The 20,812-nt window shown below is 33.4% G+C and overlaps 2 protein-coding genes across 4 annotated transcripts in view; both read right to left on the bottom strand.

Moving 5' to 3' along the window:
- The window catches only part of LOC143254399 (cadherin-86C-like), a 60,067-nt gene extending 45,575 nt beyond the window's left edge, over positions 1-14,492 (bottom strand). For 2 of the 3 annotated variants that reach the window (XM_076509502.1, XM_076509503.1), the window contains exons 1-5: positions 14,407-14,492; positions 12,170-12,238; positions 8,699-8,844; positions 8,263-8,307; positions 5,039-5,131 (exon numbers count right to left, since the gene is read on the bottom strand). In XM_076509502.1, coding sequence (XP_076365617.1) covers positions 5,039-5,131; positions 8,263-8,307; positions 8,699-8,844; positions 12,170-12,238; positions 14,407-14,458 — 405 coding nt within the window. In that variant the 5' untranslated portion in view covers positions 14,459-14,492. The remainder of the gene's footprint in view (positions 1-5,038; positions 5,132-8,262; positions 8,308-8,698; positions 8,845-12,169; positions 12,239-14,406) is intronic. The other variant, XM_076509504.1, reaches the window with a different exon arrangement.
- Positions 14,493-16,098: 1,606 nt separating this feature from the next.
- On the bottom strand, positions 16,099-17,208 carry LOC143251536 (uncharacterized). The gene is made up of 3 exons (XM_076502808.1): positions 17,150-17,208; positions 16,937-17,026; positions 16,099-16,834 (listed from the first exon to the last, which is right to left on the bottom strand). The coding sequence occupies exons 2-3, from the start codon at positions 16,979-16,981 to the stop codon at positions 16,196-16,198; spliced, it is 684 nt and encodes a 227-aa protein (XP_076358923.1). The 5' UTR covers positions 16,982-17,026; positions 17,150-17,208; the 3' UTR covers positions 16,099-16,195.
- Between the last annotated feature and the right edge of the window lie 3,604 nt (positions 17,209-20,812).

Below are 20,812 nucleotides of genomic sequence, written 5' to 3'. Positions count from 1 at the left end.
AATCTGTACACAGGGTTTTCGGAAAATCTGGAACCATGGGTGATTTGGAGTCTTTCTCAATTTGACATGCTTAACTGATTATGATTTAACTGATTATGATGCTATCAAAGTCGAGTAAATCCTGCTGTTAATCCAAACTTGTCTCGTGTAACACGTGCAACGCATTATGTAAATTTCTTTGAAATACCTATATTTCCAGACTTTTTGGACACTGTATATGTAATTATAACTTTATATACAGGAAGCCGCGGCTAGTTGTTATAATAATTATAGTTTCAAATGTTCTGTATTGATGGATCTGTTATTTTAGTTCGTGATGAGGTCTTTTAAATGCTACTCATAGAAAAGTGAAAACATAAACCATGCAAGGATTTTGACAGGTAGGAATAAAAGTCACTTGTGTGCACAGAAATTCTTCAATATCATTTCAATGGCCGAAGCTTCTTGGGTCATGTATGGAAATATAGAGAGAATTTACACATACCATTTATTATGTGAAAGGTGACGATGATTGACATGTTTCTAACGTACATGCTGACAAGCATAGCTGAAATGGTGTGGGACTAGTTGTTACGTATTGTAACAATATATGACTAGTAAAGTAGCATCAGTTGAAATTGAGAAAATGTTCAGCCTTTAGTCAGTCTCTAAGGAATTAATGCATAACAGTGTTTCAAATTATTCGAAAATAATTGGATTTAATTGGTAAAGTGCCCATCTTTCTAAATACAGCTGTTGTGGAGAATACAATATTCCGTATGGTTATAAAATGGGATATACTGATACAACGCCAGGAAAATTTAAGAATGTGTACAAACTTAGGAAAGAAAAGTTAAGTGTGTGTACAGCACAATTGTAATAGCCAAAAATGCCAATATTTTTTTAGAAAAATTAGACCTAAAGAAATCAAAATATGATAAAACAAAAAGAAATGCACACCACTCTATTAACTGGAACACTTGAAATGTTACAATTTTAGTCGAATAAAACATAAAACAGTTCAAAAGAAAGTTATGAAGAAGTGGCTTATTTCTTCTTAAATGAATGCACGCAAAATTCAAAATGACAGAAAATTGATTGTGAATGTTTTGATTTTGCTTCTGAATAAACGTGGATAGAATGTATAGAAGATCCACTGATTTTATTGTGTTTTTATAAATATATGAATAACAATATATGACTAGTCAAACTAGCATCAGTTGAAATTGAGAAAATGTTCAGCCTTTAGTCAGTCTCTAAGGAATTTAATGCATAACAGTGTTTCAAATTATTCGAAAATAATTGGTTTTAATTGGTAAAGTGCCCATCTTTCTAAATACAGCTGTTGTGGAGAATACAATATTCCGTATGGTTATAAAATGGGATATACTGATACAACGCCAGGACAAACATCTTAAGGGTGTGTTACAAACTTAGGAAAGAAAAGTTAAGTATTGTTACGTAAAAAATGAAAATAATTATAATATTATATTTACAAAAGAAAGCCAATATTTTTTACACTGATTGAAAAATTAGACCTAAAGATGAATCAAAATATGATAAAACAAAAGAAATGCACACCACTCTATTAACTGGAACACTTGAAATGTTACAATTTTAGTCGAATAAAACATAAAACAGTTCAAATGTTACAACTAGAAAGTTATGAAGAAGTTACAACTGAGCCATTTCTTACACTGATAAAATGAATATTCTTCGCTACTTAAAATTATAAAATGACAGAAAATTGATTGTGAATGTTTTGTATTAATTGATTAATTTTTTGAACAAACGTGCTCTTTGTAAAACCTGACAGAAAGATGTATAGAAGTGTCAATCCATAATGGGCTTTCTTTCTGAAAATCTTGTTATCCATTTTAAATGTCTTATCTTTAAAGCTTTGCAAGCTATTTTATGGGAACCGCACTCACCCTCTTTTGAATATGTGGAAAATAAGCACAAATTTGCTAAAAATGAGCACAGTCTCTGAGAGGATTTTCTGTAGTATTCATTCTCCAATAAAACTGTTGTAAGACAAGGGAAGTGAATCGGAGATGTAGCAATCGAGTCTAGAAACTTGGCAAAAATGGCAAAGAAGTTGCATAACTTTTTGCTGAAAGCAGCTCATTTCACCGTAGAGATATGGTCAAGATTTCTACTGTTCGAGTTTTATATATTTAATGCATTAAAATTATTAATGATCTTGAACTATTCTTCTACAGAAAACTATCCTGTATGAAGAACTAAGAAACATCTTATAAATGAGTATAATTATGAAATACTTCTCTAATTTAGGCTTAAGCGCTTATTGTAACCATTGTATAAGCCAGAAGTTAAATAGTGTGAGTCAGGAAAGAGCAGCAATATCTTTATCATTTCCAATATAGCAAGATATGCTTTAGTTAGTATCGGCAATAAGCTAATTATTAATATTTTCACTTGTAATCTTTGACTTGTGGAATTTTGTTGTAAGTTTTGTTGAAACTTGTCTTTTTACAATAGCTAATGCAGTAAAGATACAGGGATTATTTTATAACTGTTTTTATTTTTAAATATATGAAAAAATTTAATATGAATTTGCTTTGATTTTGGACTATCAAGTTAGAATACTAACATTGGTCAACTCATTTAGGAGGAGATTCGTCCACATTCAGAAATAAAAATACAATAAATATATTGTATACTTACTGCTCTGTTATGGCTTAATACAATGCTGGTCAACTGTTTACATAATGTGCGCATTTTAATTTTCTCGGAGCTCTGATATGCGCCAAAAACCTATGAATATCTCAACAAATATAATATAAATTGTGCATTTGAAAAATTAATCTTACCTTTAATAAGACTTTTGAGTTTGCTGTAAACCTGTCTATATTGGGTTTTAGACCTGTCGTAGATTGTTGTAACAGGCTTTTTAAATTTGAGTCTGTCAGTCGAGATCGGTGTTTATTTTCAATGAGTTTCATTGGTGAAAATACTTACTCACAGCTTTAGGTGTTTGAAAATAGACAAATGTAACTTTGAGCAAATTTTCGAAGATTTGGAAATTGATCACGCAGTAATATATTCCAGAATTGGATCATATCGACCGCCTCAAGAATCGGAGGAAGTTCCTCAGATTTAGATTATACCATGACATTGCTGTTAATTCAGTAACTTCCATCTGCACACCTGTACGCATGTCGCTGAATTTTTGTTCAGTAGTAATAAATGGGTTGATAAATAGTCCTATGTTATTTTCCTCTCTGGTAAATTCACTAAGAAATGATTCATGTGGGTATTGCAACAGTCGTATTTTTGCAATAAATTTTGGTAACTCAGTTTCGAAATTCTCATTTTTACTTTGCATTTTTAAATGCTCAAAATGGTTTAAATTTTTTGTTTCAAACTGAGAAAAATAGAGTTAATTTAAATTTAAATACATTAATATCATTCACTAAGTTAGCAAACAATATGTGTTGCCTTGTAGTTACAAGTTTAATTTGCTGAGATGATTGGTCATGCCAACTAAAAATGCTGTATCACACAACTAGTTACTATTACATAGAGCACTCTTTCCTCAGACAACTCATTTTTTCTCTTCTAAGAATTGAACATTGTATTTAATTGCCAAAACATCTTCAAAACGTTTCCTATGAAGAGTTCACGAACATCACAATAAAAATGAGACTGTGGTATTCCTGTTTTAGCGTATCACAATATTCTCTGAATTCTTACCAGGATAATCCTCTTGCTCTAATTTTATTTATACATTTTACACTGTTGACCCTGGAGGTTTAAACATTTCACACATTACGATTCTTTTGTGTACAATACAGTGATATTCCAATAATTTAAGAAGCTCCGTCAGTGCAAATACTAACAAGTATTTCCAGTCCAACTCTAATTGTTCGAAACATAATTTTAACTTCTCGAATATGTCTGAATCTTAGCTTTAATATGTATAAAAAAAACTTGTACCCAGGTTTTTATATTCAGCTGTGTGAAACTTGGTTGAGCTGGAGCAAGAAGTAAGTTATATTCTGCAGAATTAAATAACACTATATTGAAACGCAGTAAACACATGATTATAAAATCTAAACAACAACAAAAACTGTTAATGCACAGTATAACAGAGGTTAAGCAAAGTCAACACTAAAGTCCATGTTACTATATCTGGTCATACATTATTTGATGGCCATGTATCTTTATAATACTTAGCACGATTTCCATTGAATAAAGCTCCCCATATTCCCCATAAGTTTTCCATATTCAGATTACACCCTCCCTATAGCTTTCCATACTCAATTTGGTGTACAAAGACAATGGTTCTCATTATATATTTCATAAACCATATCACACAGAAATCCTTAAATATTGTATACGGTGAGTTTATCATAAAGAAAAGCATGGATAGAGATTTCATTCTCTAGCAGTTCAAAGGATGTGTCATGAACTCATGGCAAAAACTTTTATACACACGAGTTGCATCAGTTTTTCAAACTGAATTACTGTTTGATTATTTTGTTTGTTATTGCCCGGGAATGTTGGGCAACCTTTATATTTGTCGATTCTTATTTGTTACATTAATATACACTTGCTTACAATGGCTGGGATACAACTTGTTGCAAGCTCTTCTTGGATTGTCATTGGTGTTTCAATTTGAACCATATTATTGTGTTTTCCAATATCAAGACCAAGGGATATCACAATCTTCAAAATACTAAACCACAGACACGAACAGTTTTATCATCTGTTTGTACGAATATTTTGAGTCATAAAGAATTGTAAAATTCCTTTTCCAGATGTGATCAACTGTCAGTGACATCACACTACCTAGGAAGTGCAAAAAATGTTGAAATATAGTTCTGACATATTCCATTCCACTGCAACAGTACACCGTCTTATGGTCATCGTGTAACTTTCCAATTTGCTTATTCAGGCCTCTTCTCAGAAAATAATCGTATTTGCTAAGCAACTAATATATTCCTTTACTAATCTTTGAGCTTTTTTTAGCAATATGCGATTGTAAATGAGTATTAAAATATCTACACTAAAAACACGTTATTTAGATACTTACTTCTGCTAAAGTGATTACAGGTTCGTACTCTAGAAAAGGTGAAGGAACATTTGAGACTTCAGTAAATACGATGGTTGAAGGAGCAAGTGAAGTCTGAAAAAAAAAAGGTTTTCAAATATACACTATATTTAAACTCTTTCTTTTATAAAATGCATTTAAGGTTATTTAGCTTTCAAATAGATTTAACACTGATGTTTTTTCACCTTGGTGAAATGAATAGTGAAATGCAAGTGTGTATGATCAAATTGGGACAAATTTCCTTACAACTCGCTAGGATTTGAATTTTGAAGTAAAAGCTCTCGCCAGTATAGGTAGATCTAAGATAGAGAATATCACACAATGAAGTTTTGTATGAATTTAAGAAAGTGAATTACGATAAACTGAAATACATTGACACTTCACGAATTGAAAATGTTGTTTAACAAATTTCAAAATTAAGTTATAAATACTTTAATAGCGTAAGTTGACATTTTTAAATCAGATACGATTAAAATATGTTTTTATTTCATAGCCAATGTTTTAATAAAGGTTACAAAAATGAATTATGAATAAAACCTTCTTTGATTTCAAGAAAACCAACTACCTTTGAGCGGAATGCAAACTGAAATAATCTTCTATCGTAAGGAGTCTTAAACTTTAAGACTTAGTTAAACTGAGCTGGAGTATAATTAATTAAAACCTGGAGAGATTAAACAATCAACTGCAATTAATTATAAATTACTCTGAAATATTTTTATGAATAATTTAACATAAAAGCCTTGTAAAAATGTCTGTAGATGTAGGAGATAAGTTAGAAAATTAGATAAAAGAATAATTGGATGGTGTGTGTATATGTTCTCTTATAGCAAACCTACATCAGGCTATCTGTGTGTCCACCGAAGGAGAATCGAATCTCTGATTTTAGAGTTGTAGACTTTGTAGACTTACCAAAAGAGACTAACTGGATGGGAGAAAGCAGAGAGATGCTACAAATTACGTTCAGTGAAACTGGATTAATGCCACACGTGGGATAACTCAGTGCATTACAAAAATTTTAACATGCTTTGTAAATGTTACTGCATATGGGAAGATTTGGTGAATCTGGATTTCCAGAAAGCATTTGACAAAGTGCCACATAAAAGGCTTGTAAAGAAACTTACCTCTATAGGTGTAGAGTGTAAGTAAACTAATTCAAAAGAAGAGTGGCTAAATGGAAGAAAGCAGAGGGCTGATATAAACGGATTTCAGTCAAACTGGTTAATGTTGCAAGTGGTGTACACCAGGGCTCAGTCTTAGGGCCTTTGCTCATTTTAAGTTACATCAATGACATAGATGAAAAAATAGCCAATACATTACTTAAATTGGCAGATGATATTAATGTCTTTGGTAAAAATGTACCTCAGGACGGCTGGTATGGGTATTAACACTTTTACGAATAAAGGAGAGGACAACATTTTGACCTTGGTAGATCATCTTCAGGTTAACAAAAAAAAACAACAACAACTGAAGATTACCTAAAAAGATCGTAAAAAAGTGTTTTACTACTTTATTCGTAAAAGAATTAATACCAATACAAGACGTCCTGAGGTACATTTTTACTTCAAGTGGGTATCTCGTCATTACGAATAATATCTTGGGTGTTATTAAGTGTGAAGAGTATGTTATGATTCACACAAAAAATTCAGATTATTTTATGAGTTAGGTAACTAAATGGCAGATGTGATTTAATTATAATAAATGCAAGATAATGCACATGGGTTATCATAATTTGAGTTATAATCTTAAAAATGTCATGAAAGTAAGGGATCTTGATTTAGTCGTCGATCAGTCTCTAATACCAGACAAGCAGTGTGTTGCTGCTATTGGTAAGAAAAATACAATGTTAAGTTGAATCTTCAAAAACACTGAATACAAGTCTAAAGAAATTATACTTTCATTATACAATCTTGGGCTCTTTACCTTAAGAAACACAATGAACTGTTCGAAAGAATTTAGAGAAGGGTTATTAGAATGGTGGCTAGAATGAAGAGATTGTCATGAAAGGAGAAGCTGAAATATTTCAAACTGTTCTCTCTTGAGAAATGATGAGTTAGGGAAGATCTGTACAAGGTGTACAAGGAACTAATAGTGTTGATGTTTCATTGTTTTCATATTTAACAGTGAGAATAGAAAAACTAGGGAAACAAATAAATTTTGGCAAGGTAGGAGTCATATTCACTTAAGGCAGTTTCATTGTTCTACTAGGGAGGTTGGTCTATGGAATGGGTTGTTTTCGTATGTTGTAGAAGCATTAATTTAAGTGAGTTTAAGAAAAAGCTTGGTAAGTATATGAACGACTGGTGCTGGATTTAAGATTCTTCTTTACAATTATTTTAATTAGTTTAGAGAATGGAACAGCCGAGATGACCCAGTAGATCCCTTTTTGTCCCAAATCGTTATGTTATATAAAAGCCAGTGTATGTGGGTCACTCACGTCGCGTCTGATTTCTTGAAATTGGAGGAGTCATAAAAGCCAAAATGCATTTAGTCAGATAGAATAGTTCGATTATTATCTACCCATTACGATTTTAGTGACGACGATGCGAAGGATTGTGAAAGACGATGGCCTAAAACCTTATAAGTGTAGTGAATGTTGGTAAAATAAGCTTAAAGTAAAGACGTACTATGGGACCATCTATCCTAGAGCCAAATGTATAAATTTCCCATGAATGTAAAATATATCTATTCATTTTTAAACTAAAATTGATTGTGAATTTAGCTGTTTTATATTATACCACTGACGCTTCAATAAAAAACAAACTTTAATGAAAAAAGACCCTAAATTAAGAAATCAATAAATATTTTCCAGTTTTGTTATCTACACATTCCATTTTATGCTTTCATTACTTAGACCAACATATACTTTTCTGTTCTTAAATGGCGTCAGATAAACGTTATTGTTGAAACATAGTGTTACCATAACTTTTCTAAATATAAGTCGTTAGTTTATCTAGTTTATTTTTACCAACAATTATTCTATGAATACATGGTGAATTCACTTCGTGAATGATCTTAATTTTGACTGCTTCAACTACACTTTTACACCTTTTTGTTGGCTAAGCCAGATTTTGCAAAATTTAATAACTGCAGTCAGCTATGAAATATGAGATTAGGGTATGCTATCGGATAGAGTGGTAAGCCTTGCCCCGTCACCTTTGACGGCCTATACCTAGTACATTATATTTTCCGGAGTCAAAAACACTTACCTCGCTTCCGTCCGAAATGAATATTGTATATTCGTATCGATTTCTCTGGAAAATAAAGAGAACGTAAAACGTTTTTTTCGATAAACTTGCACATGAAAAATAGAAAATATTTCAGTTTTTGTTCACTGCATTAGGTGGCGCTGCAGTTTGCATTGATGACTAGTACAATAGTTATGTAAAACGTTAGTTAGTTCAGAGGCATGCTTGTTTTGTATCAATTATACTGTAGGTGAGATTTCCCAAGTGTTAAGTGTTTTGAGAACAAAATTTATTTAGGAATAGTTTTGTTAACAGACATTGGAAACGCTATAAAGAATATGTATTTGTGCAGTTAGTATTGGCAATGATTAGTGTATTAAAGATGTCATTTAACCGTGAAGGTTAAATACATATCGCTCAATAATTAAGTTATTTTTACAAGCGTGCACTCTCTTACCGTTGGTGAACTTTTAAGAATGACGTTTGCTTCTGTAGGACTAACAGATTGTACGTGTAGCAGCTCACTGGCGCCAGTTCCCCGAACAGCAAACGTTAAGACGTCATTATCAGCATCAAACCCTCTGAGACGGTATATAATGGTTCCTGAAATGTCACGGGCAGAAGCTGTCAGTAATTACATATTTAAATACGGAAAACTCTGCTTATTGGCAGTGTATAATATTCCTTTTTTATTTGATATCCGTCAGTGTTATTCTGATAAAATCAAATCATATCAAATCCTTTTCTATTTTCATATGAAATAAAATAATTTACATACTAAAATGTTGTATTAAGCTCTACCTTACAATTAAAAACAGACGTGTTTGAATGCTATGTTAATATTCGCACCTGGGTAATTGATTCATGGTTTCATGCAAAACAGTATCGGACGTCGCCTCGTGCGATGACCTAGTTTAATTGTATTGTAGAAACACAAATACTTATAAACTAAATGTTCTAATGGTATAAATTCAAGTCCAATACGAAACGTGTAGTGGGATGACACTAGCATGAACCCGATTTCAATGATGCATTAGCGACTGAAATACTTCGCACAGTTAAAATCTTGAATTAAAGTACATTTTGCTTTAATCTTAACTGATTAACTTGTCATAATTGAGAAATTCTTTCTAAACAATTTAGTATATGTCTTGAAGAGAATTCGAGCTGTGTGAAAGGAATTACAGTGAATGTTTTTAAACTTTTATGAAAGCACTCGCCCATATAAAATCTGTTTCTACACTGTAGTAATGACACAAATACAAGTGTGGTTTGACATTTCATAATATAAACTTTACTTTTTAAACCCTTAAGGGATTATTGATTGTGACTAATACTTAATGTCTTGTATAAGATCGCTGCTTTGCTTTAAAAATATAAAACATTACCTACCTGGAAAGTTTCATAATTTAAAATTAACATTTGCTCTTTTTTTATGCAGCGATGTATATTTTTAATTGGGACATATCAGAGATGTCCTATAAATAGTTCTTTATGAAGATGTTGTGTCCATTGAATTAGTTTTATTCCCAACCATACAATTATCGACAAGGTCTAACTGCCCTTTAAACACGTTTCTTACTTATTCCTCGGACCTGGCATGGCCAGGTGGGTTAAAGCATTCGACTCGTAATCTGTGGGTCACGGGTTCGAATCCCCGTCGCACCAAACATGCTCGCCCTTTCAGCCATGGGGGCGTTATAATTTGACGGTCAATCCTACTATTCATTAGTAAAAGAGTAGCCCAAGAGTTGGCGGTGGGTGGTAATGACTAGCTGCCTTCCCTCTAGTCTTACACTGCTAAATTAGGGATAGCTGACGAAGATAGCCCTCATGTAGCTTTGTGAGAAATTCAAAACAAACAGAAACAATTTTTTCCTTGTGAGTTCATTCTTTGCAATAAGTTCATCGAATGCCTTTTTTTCTCTTTAATTAATTCATTACACTGAGTGTAAAAGCATAAAATTACTCAGTGTAATCCAAAATGTAGATTGTAATGATAGAAAACTCGGTAGTTTGAAAGTTAAAAAGGTAAAATTTTTTTGAATTGTAGCACCCGATATTTTGAAGGTAGAATTTTAACCTCACAAAGGTAGAAAAGTGAAACAGAGATGCAATCGCAACTGTTCCATCGATGTCTAGATTAAATAGACCCATTGATCCGTGATGGCGTATTGAGACACTTCATGATAAAATGTATTAAAATCTGATGCTTACGAAACGAGAAATGCACTCCAAGAGACTGGAGCGAAATACTGACATTCATGCCTGCGATTAAACGTTCGGCAAACGAAATTATTTGGCCGAAATGGCTGCTTGTCTTCACCCTCAAATTACTGGCGAGGTGTATACATATTGCATAACATTGAATAAATATGTGTTCTTGCCTTTCACAACGTCCAGTTGATCACTGATCCAGTGATCTCAATATTAGTGATATTTCTATTATTATTTTTTTGTTATTTACACGATATTAATAAGCTTGTAACCAAATAAATTCACGTAACACTAAAAAATATGGTGGATAAACAGTTAAAGATTTGATGGGGTCCATATATTTTATCATAGGCACAAACGGTTGATATTAAAGCCAATAAAAAACATTTATTGTTTTGTTTCTTTGGAATTTCGCACAAAGCTACTCGAGGGCTATCTGTGCTAGCCGTCCCTAATTTAGCAGTGTAAGACTAGAGGGAAGGCAGCTAGTCATTACCACCCACCGCCAACTCTTGGGCTACTCTTTTACCAACGAAAAGTGGGATTGACCGTCACATTATAACGCCCCCACGGCTGGGAGGGCGAGCATGTTTGGCGCGACTCGGGCGCGAACCCGCGACCCTCAGATTACGAAGCACGCCTTAACGCGCTAGGCCATGCCAGGCCGAAAAACATTTATTAAAATATTATTGTAAAATAAAGTAAAATCTGATACTATGAATTGGAAAACCTTGTTCAGCAACTCAAAATTATATGACATTATATAGCCATAAAATTATCCTCGAATCAAATGTGCTGTAATTATTACAAATGCTTCACCTCCATTTTGTCAGTACATTATTTTTAAAACCAGATTCATTGTAGGCGAGTTGTTTCAAAAAACGAAAATCGGAAGTGTGAAACAAAATTGTTCACAATGGCACTGGAGTGGTTTGAATGAGCGAAAAATATTGGAAAAAAAATGACACTTAGGAAAACACGTAAATCACGTTTCTTTAAGTTCATACGTGGTATTAGCGTCTAACCAATTTATATTTTTTTACACTTAACTCAAACAGAAATATTTTATTCTAGTTGTATTCAGAAAACAACCACGCGCATCATACATAAATAAGATTTATGATTTTTAAATATAATTAACACTTTCTAAAATAAACAGATTACATTGAGTAACCACGTAGTTAAAGCGGGAATTTATTGCTAGAAATGTTTTTAAACGCTTGTAATAAGCAATCAAGAAAATAACAGTGAAAGATAAAAATATCTTAAGGTATCATTTGTTGTTCAACCCCCTTGTTTTTTTTGTATAGTTAGTCCATTCAAACAGTATTATTTGTCTTTAAAGTAATGACTGTTTCCCGAAGTGTTGGAAAGTAGCTTGATACAAAATATGAACACAACATAGTATATAGATTAAATATCGATATAAATATTCATTAGTATAGTAAATATGAAACTACATTTTTTTTGGCCACCCCTGTTCTATTGTTTAGCATTCCAAATATCCCGTCACATTATTTATATATTATGAAATTTAATATGTAAAGAGTTTATGTAGTGAAACAATTAGCAAAATATATCTAATAATTTTATTTCACGCAATTTTTTGGTTTGTAAAACACAAAAGGAAATGAAAGATTTCTTGCACGTGTTTCATTTTTGTTCATACGATAAAAGAAAATCGCTTCACTGCTCTCAAACTACCACTTACCAGGTTTAGTATCTTTTGGAAGCTGTAGGTGTCGCATATTATATGAGACTTCAATGTCTGGAGAAGTGGCTTTAAAAATAAACACAGATAAAAACACGTAACTTATCGAACTTTTACTTACAAAACGTTCATCTTGATTAGTTATAATATAGTTTAATCATTAAAATATACTCTTCAGATGTGATACACATACACCTAGTATTTTGTTTCATACTTTTGACAATAAAACGAACATTTTCTAGCTCATAAAGTACTTTACCAAGAACTGCCTCATGTTTATTGTTAATATTAAAACTTACTTTGAGATTAAGGTTACCATTACTATTTAATATTCACTAGCATATAACACAGGCATAATAGTGAATTTATGGGCATGTATAAGAATGAACAATGCACGGCGTGACCAGGTGATTAAGGCACTCGACTCGTAATCCGAGGGTCGCGAGTTCGAATCCCCGTCACACCAAACATGATCGCCCTTTCAGCCGTGTGGGCGTTATAAAGTGACGGTCAATCGCACTATTCGTTGGTAAAAGAATAGCGCAAGAGTTGGTCGTGATGATTAGCTGCTTTCACTCTAGTCTTACACTGCTAAATATCGGAAAGCTAGCGCAGATAGCCCTCGTGTAGCTTTGCGCGAAATTCAAAACAAACCAAGAATGAACAAGAAATTTGCAACATTTAGGCCTCAACTTTACATTCAATCAAAGATATATAAATTATCACCATACAAACTGGAAACAATGAAAAATATCTTTCTTTTATATTCAGTAAGCCTTATTCATATTCACTCTCTTTAGGCAAGAAACGGTTTCTTATTACATAATTAATATATTTTTATAAAATATATTTGTTTGACGACTTAATATATTCTGGAGTTTTATCGCTGACATATAAAGCATAGCGTTCTCCTCTTATTTAGCACATCGGTGACTCCGTGATGGGCCTCAAGAGTAAATATTATGGGTTTGATCCCGATGGCAAACTCAGAGTAAGACGGCCTAATTGCAGCTCTGCCTTCAAAATAAAACAAAGTAATTCTTCACTGGCGTAACTGCCCCCCCCGCTAGTACAGCGGTATGTCTCCGGATTTACAGCGCTAAAATCAGGGGTTCGATACCCCTCCGGGGGCTGAGCAGATAGCCGCTGTGGCTTTGCAATAAGAAAAACACAAAACACACTGGCGTAACTACGAGTTTTGACGACCTCTGAAAAATGGAAGCATTCATAAAAGTAATCTAAGATCTTTATAACAAATTAAATAACGTGAACTGTTTTTTTGTTTTTTTTTAATCTTCATGGTCGACTTCAGTGACAGCTTCTGCACTGAGTCAATGTGATTCCTATACAGAGCTTATCACGCGTGCGACCTGGCTCTTTAATTTGGAACAGATGGATTAACTGCTTTTGCCAAAAAACGCCAAGAAAACAACTCTAACACTGGAAGAAGGTCATCTCATGACATTAGGCATTGTACAGTATTTCATGAGATTAGTTTGTTTTTGAATTTCGTGCAAAGCAACACGAGGGCTTTCTGCAAATATTGTCCCTAATTCAGCAATGTTACACGAAAGGGAAAACAGCTAGTCATCACCACCCACCGCCAACTCTTCGGTTACTCTTTTATCAACGAATAGTGGGATTGATAGCTCCCACGGCTGAAAGGGCGAGCATGTTTGGTGCGACGGGCATTCGAACCCGTAATTCTCAGGTGACGACTAGAGTGCCTTAACCACTTGGCCATGCCGGGTCTTTGAAACGTCGTATTCCAACGTTTCATTAGAAAGGTTTCGATTACATTTCTTTGTGGTCGTTATTTTAAACATTAACACTTGTCTTCTAATTCGGCATTGTTTAAAACAAAGTTTTATTATTTTCAATCTTATTGGTTACGCAAAACACAGACGCTGTGAAATATTTGATAGTGAACAACGAAAAAATCTTATTGGTCTATTAGTAAGGCAAAAATTGATGATGTATATATTTAATACTACGCTAAAATTACATTTTCAAGTATGGCCATGAACTCAACACAATATTCTATGTTTTAAACTGATATTCAAACTTTCATTAAAAATATAGAAAGTGTTAAAATTAACTGAAATTTTACGTTTTTGTTAACTTTCAGATAGTAGTTCGAAACTGCAAGTATAATTGAGACTAAAAGACATCTGTCAACCTCCGAAATTTCAATTACAGGAAATATAACCACATTTTACTGATTCAAATCATCTTACCTGCTGTAGAAACGGTGAAGAGCAGAAGAAACATCCATCTAACGTCACTCATTGTTGTTACGTGTTCTATTATAATCTCGACACCTAAAAATATGTATAGAAATTATTAATAATGTAACGGATTTACTGTTATACATTTAACATATACGTTTATTTCAGTTTTATGGATGTGACGTGATCGTGCGGGTCCTTTTCTCTACATTTGAGGCGAGTTCAAGCAACAGTGTGGTTTACGAAAACGATGGAGTGTCTTTGAACATCGCTAAACATACGAGAAACTCAACTAATTGGTACCAAAGCTAGCTAAGAGACAGTAATAGAATATTGTTGGTTAAAGTCAGTGTACTATAAACCTCGGAAGCTCTAAACCGTTACCAATCCGAAATTTACAAATTATATGAAGTATTTTGGAGGTTTTGAACATCAGAAACTTGTTCAGTGAAGTGAATATTACTATTTCTACGAAGACATTAAATGCGTTCGTCGGGAAAAGTTCAGCCTGTAACCGGCGCGAGGCCATTCAGCCTAGGTCGCTTACACGAGGTGTAACAATATCAATTCAGAATTAATTTGCTTGTACGGGAAATTGACTATCAATAAAATACTTACTTCTAAATCACATAGATTGTAAAATTGAGCCAGTATACTTGTATTAACTATTCGTAAGAACAATTACGTTTTATTGTTGGTTGTACATTAACATATTTGCATTAAAAAAAAGTGTGCAGTCATTAGCACATAAAATTTAACAAATATTACAGTCAATTAACTTCTAAACTCTCTAGCTATTTAAAATATGCTATCGCATGCTTTCCTCGATACTAGGACTCTCCAGACCGCATTCTAGGTTTAAACAAAGTTTGGCGCCACAATGAACGATCATAACTTGTTATATTAAATCATTCACAAAACAGATAAAAAAAAAAATCGTGTAAATGGTGCGAAGTCAGTGTTGAAAACATTTTGTAGCGATAGCCATAAGTAGCAAGAATAGCAAATTTTCCTGCAATAATACATAGTTTTGAAAAACAAACTCCCGTAAAGTCTGTGTAGTGATGAAAATAAACAAAATCCATTTACACAATACACTTCACTCAATAGTGGCTCGTCTGACCAATTGTAATTAACGTTATACCTCGTACACGAGGATGCAACTAATATTAAAGTGATAACAGAAAAAGTTCCACTACAACGAAAAAATAAATAAATAAAAAAATGAAGGGGCCAACTCCTTTTCAGGTATAGTACATTATTCATTTTATAAATACCATGTGAAGTTTTCCAATCCTTCCGCAGCATTTATATTCAATATGATTTAGAAAAGCAAGTTAAATTACAACCATTAATTGGAATAGGTTGAAACTCTTCCCATCTAAAAGAACTCAAAATAAATAGAGAATATATTTTATTTGAAACTACAGTAAAAGATCAAAATGATCTCATATTATTGTAGTGATGAAAAGTTTAATGCTGAGAGCAAATAATGACTATTTGTATGCATGTATACAATTAGAATCTTACCATTAAGATAAATACACGTTTCAGTATAGGATTGCTACCATAACTGTAGCATTATGGTAGTTGTAGTTTCCGTCCATTTTCGTGGTTTGCAGTTATTGAAAGTCGTGTGGAAGCAGATGCGTTAAGGTCGTTCTTGTTATATTTAATGGTAGAGAAATATAAAAGAGTAAATTACAAAAGTTTGTTTTATTAAAATAGATAGATGTACAAAGTATGAATAAATTAATACAACTAAACAAGCTTAAACTTCTAACAAAAAGAGAGACAGTTATGAAACAATCATTAATGCAATCACAACATAATTTAAAAATACACTGAGAGTCAAGGCAAGGTTGGCAGAACTAGGGCTGACCGTCGTAAGAATGTCAGAGTGCTTAGTTATATTTATGACCGGAGTAGAGTTAGAATAAAGGTCACCGATGGTGTCGTTCGACGTCGTCAAAAGTTCACCGTCAATATAGAGGTTCTTGGGTTCTCGGTTCCTTCGTTTGGTGGGAGTGTTAAACTTCTCCGTTTCTGTTGAATAGACAGAAGTATTCAAGTGATGTGCAGTAGTGCTGAAGTCCATGTGGGAAGAGTTTCCAGATACAGTTTCGTTAATATCCACGTATTTTGGGTGACGAGGGTACCGCTTTATAGTACTGCTAGACGTACCGTCAACTCCTGGCGAGGTTTCCGTAGTGTTGGAGGTAACCGTATACTGGTTTTCACGATCGACGTCTGAAGGATCAACGTAGTTGAGCTGAAATATCCTCTTTATCTTGTTAAGAATATAACTTCCAATGTTAGAAATATCGAGGTCAGTTATTGTAGTAATGTTGTTACCTTCTATGACGATCAGGGTCGTGTTGGAAGATTCAGCAATATTAAACATAGTGGTATTTATAGAATCTAGTTCAGAGAAACCCTGAAAAGGAATAAAAACCATGTAATCAAAAGTAGATAATAACAAATAGTTAGAAAAATAGCAGAGTACATGTTAGGGAACACTAACAAGAAAGAAACTTACGTTTTGAAGAAACAGCAAACATGCTATAGGGAGAATATTTTTCATGTTGTCTCGTTAAAGAACAGCTTCTAATTATCCAATACACTCCTCCTATATAACACAGATACATTAATTCAATTACTAAACTTCTTCATCACTTCACACAAATCAATCAATCAATCAATCAATCAATCAATCAATCAATCAATCAATCAATCACCTAACGAGTCTTACCTTCTAATGTCTGATCTTATGCTTCACCACACTTAAATCTCTTTCGACTTATCATTTATATAGATGAATCAAAATCCATTGCACGTGACTTATCACGTTAGGCGAACATAATTGTATGATTGATGTTTTGATAATTATAGGGGTGTTTGTTTTGGTATAGGATGTTATGAAAATACTTTACTGTCCACCATGTTGATCTTGATACCACTGTATTACGAAAACATTAATAATTGTATCGTTTATTGCGTATCTGAATGGATATTCAAACCAGAATGTAGTTTCAAAAAAGTATGTTTTAGAAATTTTATTGTAAAAAGTTCCTTTCAATTACAAAACAATAATACTAATTATTATTACAGAATAATAATAACTTTAAATATTTTCACTGAGACAGGTAGTTTTGATGTATTTTATTTAATATGAACAATTATATATTCCACAGATATAGTTTAATTATGTGATAGTGTGAATAAATCGCAGTCAAAAACAGTTCTAGATTTTTAGCCGAGGCCTAGCCACTCATGGAATGGGAAACTTTAAGCTCAGAACTCCGTCATCTCTTGACCGATTTGGGATCTAATTACAGTTTTGGATTAATGAGAACAATCCCTTACAATTAACATATTTGACCATGTTTAAGGTATTAAATACTAATTTACTTTAATACTGTATAAAAGAACTTTACTTTGAGGGTAATGCGGTAGTCATCTTAATAAGTAATAAAATGGAATTAGGTACACGCGCACTAAGCGCTTGTCATTGCTGGCGCACAAAAACATAAAGCTACTAACAAGGTCTCAGCCACTAATTTACACTAATCATGGCTAAAATAATTTAAAGTTCCACAGGTATTGAACATTTTCTCTTGGACTTTTTACAGTTATTTACTTTCAATAATATGATTTTCGTGGCATAAAAGAATTAATCTTAAATACACGATAAAATAATGATGATTTCGTTTGGTTTGTTTGAATTTTGCGCAAAGCTACTCGAGGGCTATCTACGCTAGCAGTCCCTAATTTAGCAGTGTAAGACTAGAGGGAAGGCAACTAGTCATCACCACCCATCGCCAACTCTTGGGTTACTCTTTTACAAATAAGAGTGGGATTGACCGTCACATTATTACGCCCTCATGGCTAAAAGAGCGAGCATGCTTGGTGCGACGGGGATTCGAGCCCTCGACCCTCGGGCAAATAATGACGAATCCACTAAGTCCCCAGACTTGCTCCCCGCTAGTACCTCGGTAAGTCTACGAGTTTACAACTCTAAAATCATCGAGTTGTTCGATTCCCCTCGGTGGGCTCAGCAGATAGCCCGATGTGGCTTTGCTAAAAGTAAAAACACATCCACACTTATATAATAAATAGCTATTTCTAGAAATATTAGATATAATAGTGTAAAATTTTGGGAAATTATAAGTAAATATAAAGAATAATGTATTAGAATAATATTTTATCAAGTCGACCATTCTATGTCTGTTATACAAATCACCGAAAACTTCAGGTCTAGTTTAACATATTCTTGCCATAAAACGGTTCAGTTTTGTTTGTTTGTTTTTGAATTTCGCACAAAGCTACTCGAGGGCTATCTGTGCTAGCCGTCCCTAATTTAGCAGTGTAAGACCAGAGGGAAGGGAGCTAGTCATCACCACACACTGCCAACTCTTGGGCTACTCTTTTACCAACGAATAGTGGGATTGACCGTCGCGTTATAACGCCCCCACGGTTGAAAAGGCTAGCATGTTTGACGCGACCGGGATGCGAACCCGCGACCCTCAGATTACAAGTCGCACGCCATAACACGTGTTAATGTGTGTTTGTCACAGAATTTTGAGAGTTTACTAATGCCATCTATACATTAGTTTACGTTTAATGGTTCCACGCATTTTGTCGTAAATCATATAACTGTTATTATACACGAGCTATATTTTGTTACATACTGATCTAATTCATTTCAAGATTATTAACAACTACTAATTAAAAATAGCGATCTACAGAAAAGAAAGAAACATTGTAGGTAGCTTAAAGTTAAAAATGCAATAGCAAGTAAAACGTAAACAAACAAAATGAGGCTTTGAGACACATTGCTGACATTATTTTCGTATTTCGACTCCAGAATATTGCAATTTTTAGACTTGGAGTCAAGACAGGAATTTGTAGCTTGACGAAATGACGTTTGCACAAAATCTCAAAACTTAAACTTGTTTGTTTATTTTTTGTGACTGAATTATAACTTCAAGCCACATATCTTGTTTCCGCCATTAATGGAAGATCCTTATTACCCGAGTTTAATAATCTCGTTTCATAAGTTGTTTAATTTATGCCCATCACACATGTAAACCTGCATAATTGTAATATTGCCATATTTGAAAGTCTAGTGTATTGACATATGTGGTTGATGTGTGGTGCCCTCTCGTGAAACAATGATAAACTTTGAATTGGCTTCATGCAGATTGGATGACTGTTGCTCCTGATATTACTGCCACAATGTTATCGTTGATAGTGGTACTGCAGGTGTGATCACTGTGACGCATGGTGAACAATATACCACGTGTTATGTATATTTTTGTAAACTGTGTGTAGGTAATACATTTATACCCTGTAAACACTGGATTGGAGGAACTAATGAAATGTACTGGAATGATGCATGGATTGGATCCATCTTGTTACACATGAGTTTTATACATCTATGCACATGAAATGCATGTGTGCTTTATAGTTTTCTCGGGTGTAAAACCGTATAAACTGAAAATATCCTCAGGTACGAGCTTCAACGTGTAATTATAAAATATACCCTAGGATTTGGAGGTAACGTAAGTAGTAGGACCCACATAGCGGTGGGGATACATCGTCTATTAGTCTCAACCTTCATATACCACTCTCACACTATAAGAAATAAAGTATAGCAATAGATATAGAATTAGAAATAGAAATTAGAAATATAAACTGAAATAGAAATTATGGGAGCGACATGTGGGTACTCAAGCCTACAATGTCCCAGATCTATAACACCTCTTGCTGCCTACAGACAGTTCTATTTGCGTAGAATGTCAAAAATAGCTATAGAATTAGAAATAGAAATTAGGAGAGCAAAATGTGGGTGCTCAAGCCTACAATGTCCCAAATCTACATCACCCTTTGCTGCCTACAGACAATTCTATTTGTGTAGAAGGTCACAAATAGCTATAGAATTAGAAATAGAAATTAAAAGAGCGAAATGTGGGTGTTCAAGCCTACAACTTCCCAAATCTACATCACCCTTTACTGCCCACTGACAGTTATATTTCAATTTCTTTTCAGTTGATTCAGCGTTTTTTGTTTATTTTTTTGTTTCGTCTTGTTTATTAGTTAAATTAACAAATTACATAAATAGTCATAATTAGTCCATGGTTTACTGTACAGAGAGATGCTTTTGTGATATTTTTGGATCATAAAACACAAACTGGGCATTTGTAGCTTACTAAAACTATACAGTTTAATAGCATTCATTCAAAATTATCGCGTTTTCCTCCGAAGGATGAAATTGATATCTAAGTTTGGCTTGACTCTTATATGTCAACTTAATATCTAAATTTGACTTAATTGTAATATGTTTGTTTGTTTTTGAATTTCACGCAAAGCTACACGAGGACTATCTGCGTTAGCGGCCTCTAATTCAGTAATG

Source organism: Tachypleus tridentatus, chromosome 6 (assembly GCF_004210375.1).
Source record: "Tachypleus tridentatus isolate NWPU-2018 chromosome 6, ASM421037v1, whole genome shotgun sequence".
NCBI classification, from domain to species: domain Eukaryota; kingdom Metazoa; phylum Arthropoda; class Merostomata; order Xiphosura; family Limulidae; genus Tachypleus; species Tachypleus tridentatus.
Note: the sequence above shows the minus strand (reverse complement) of the source record. Positions and strands in the feature narration are given on the sequence as shown.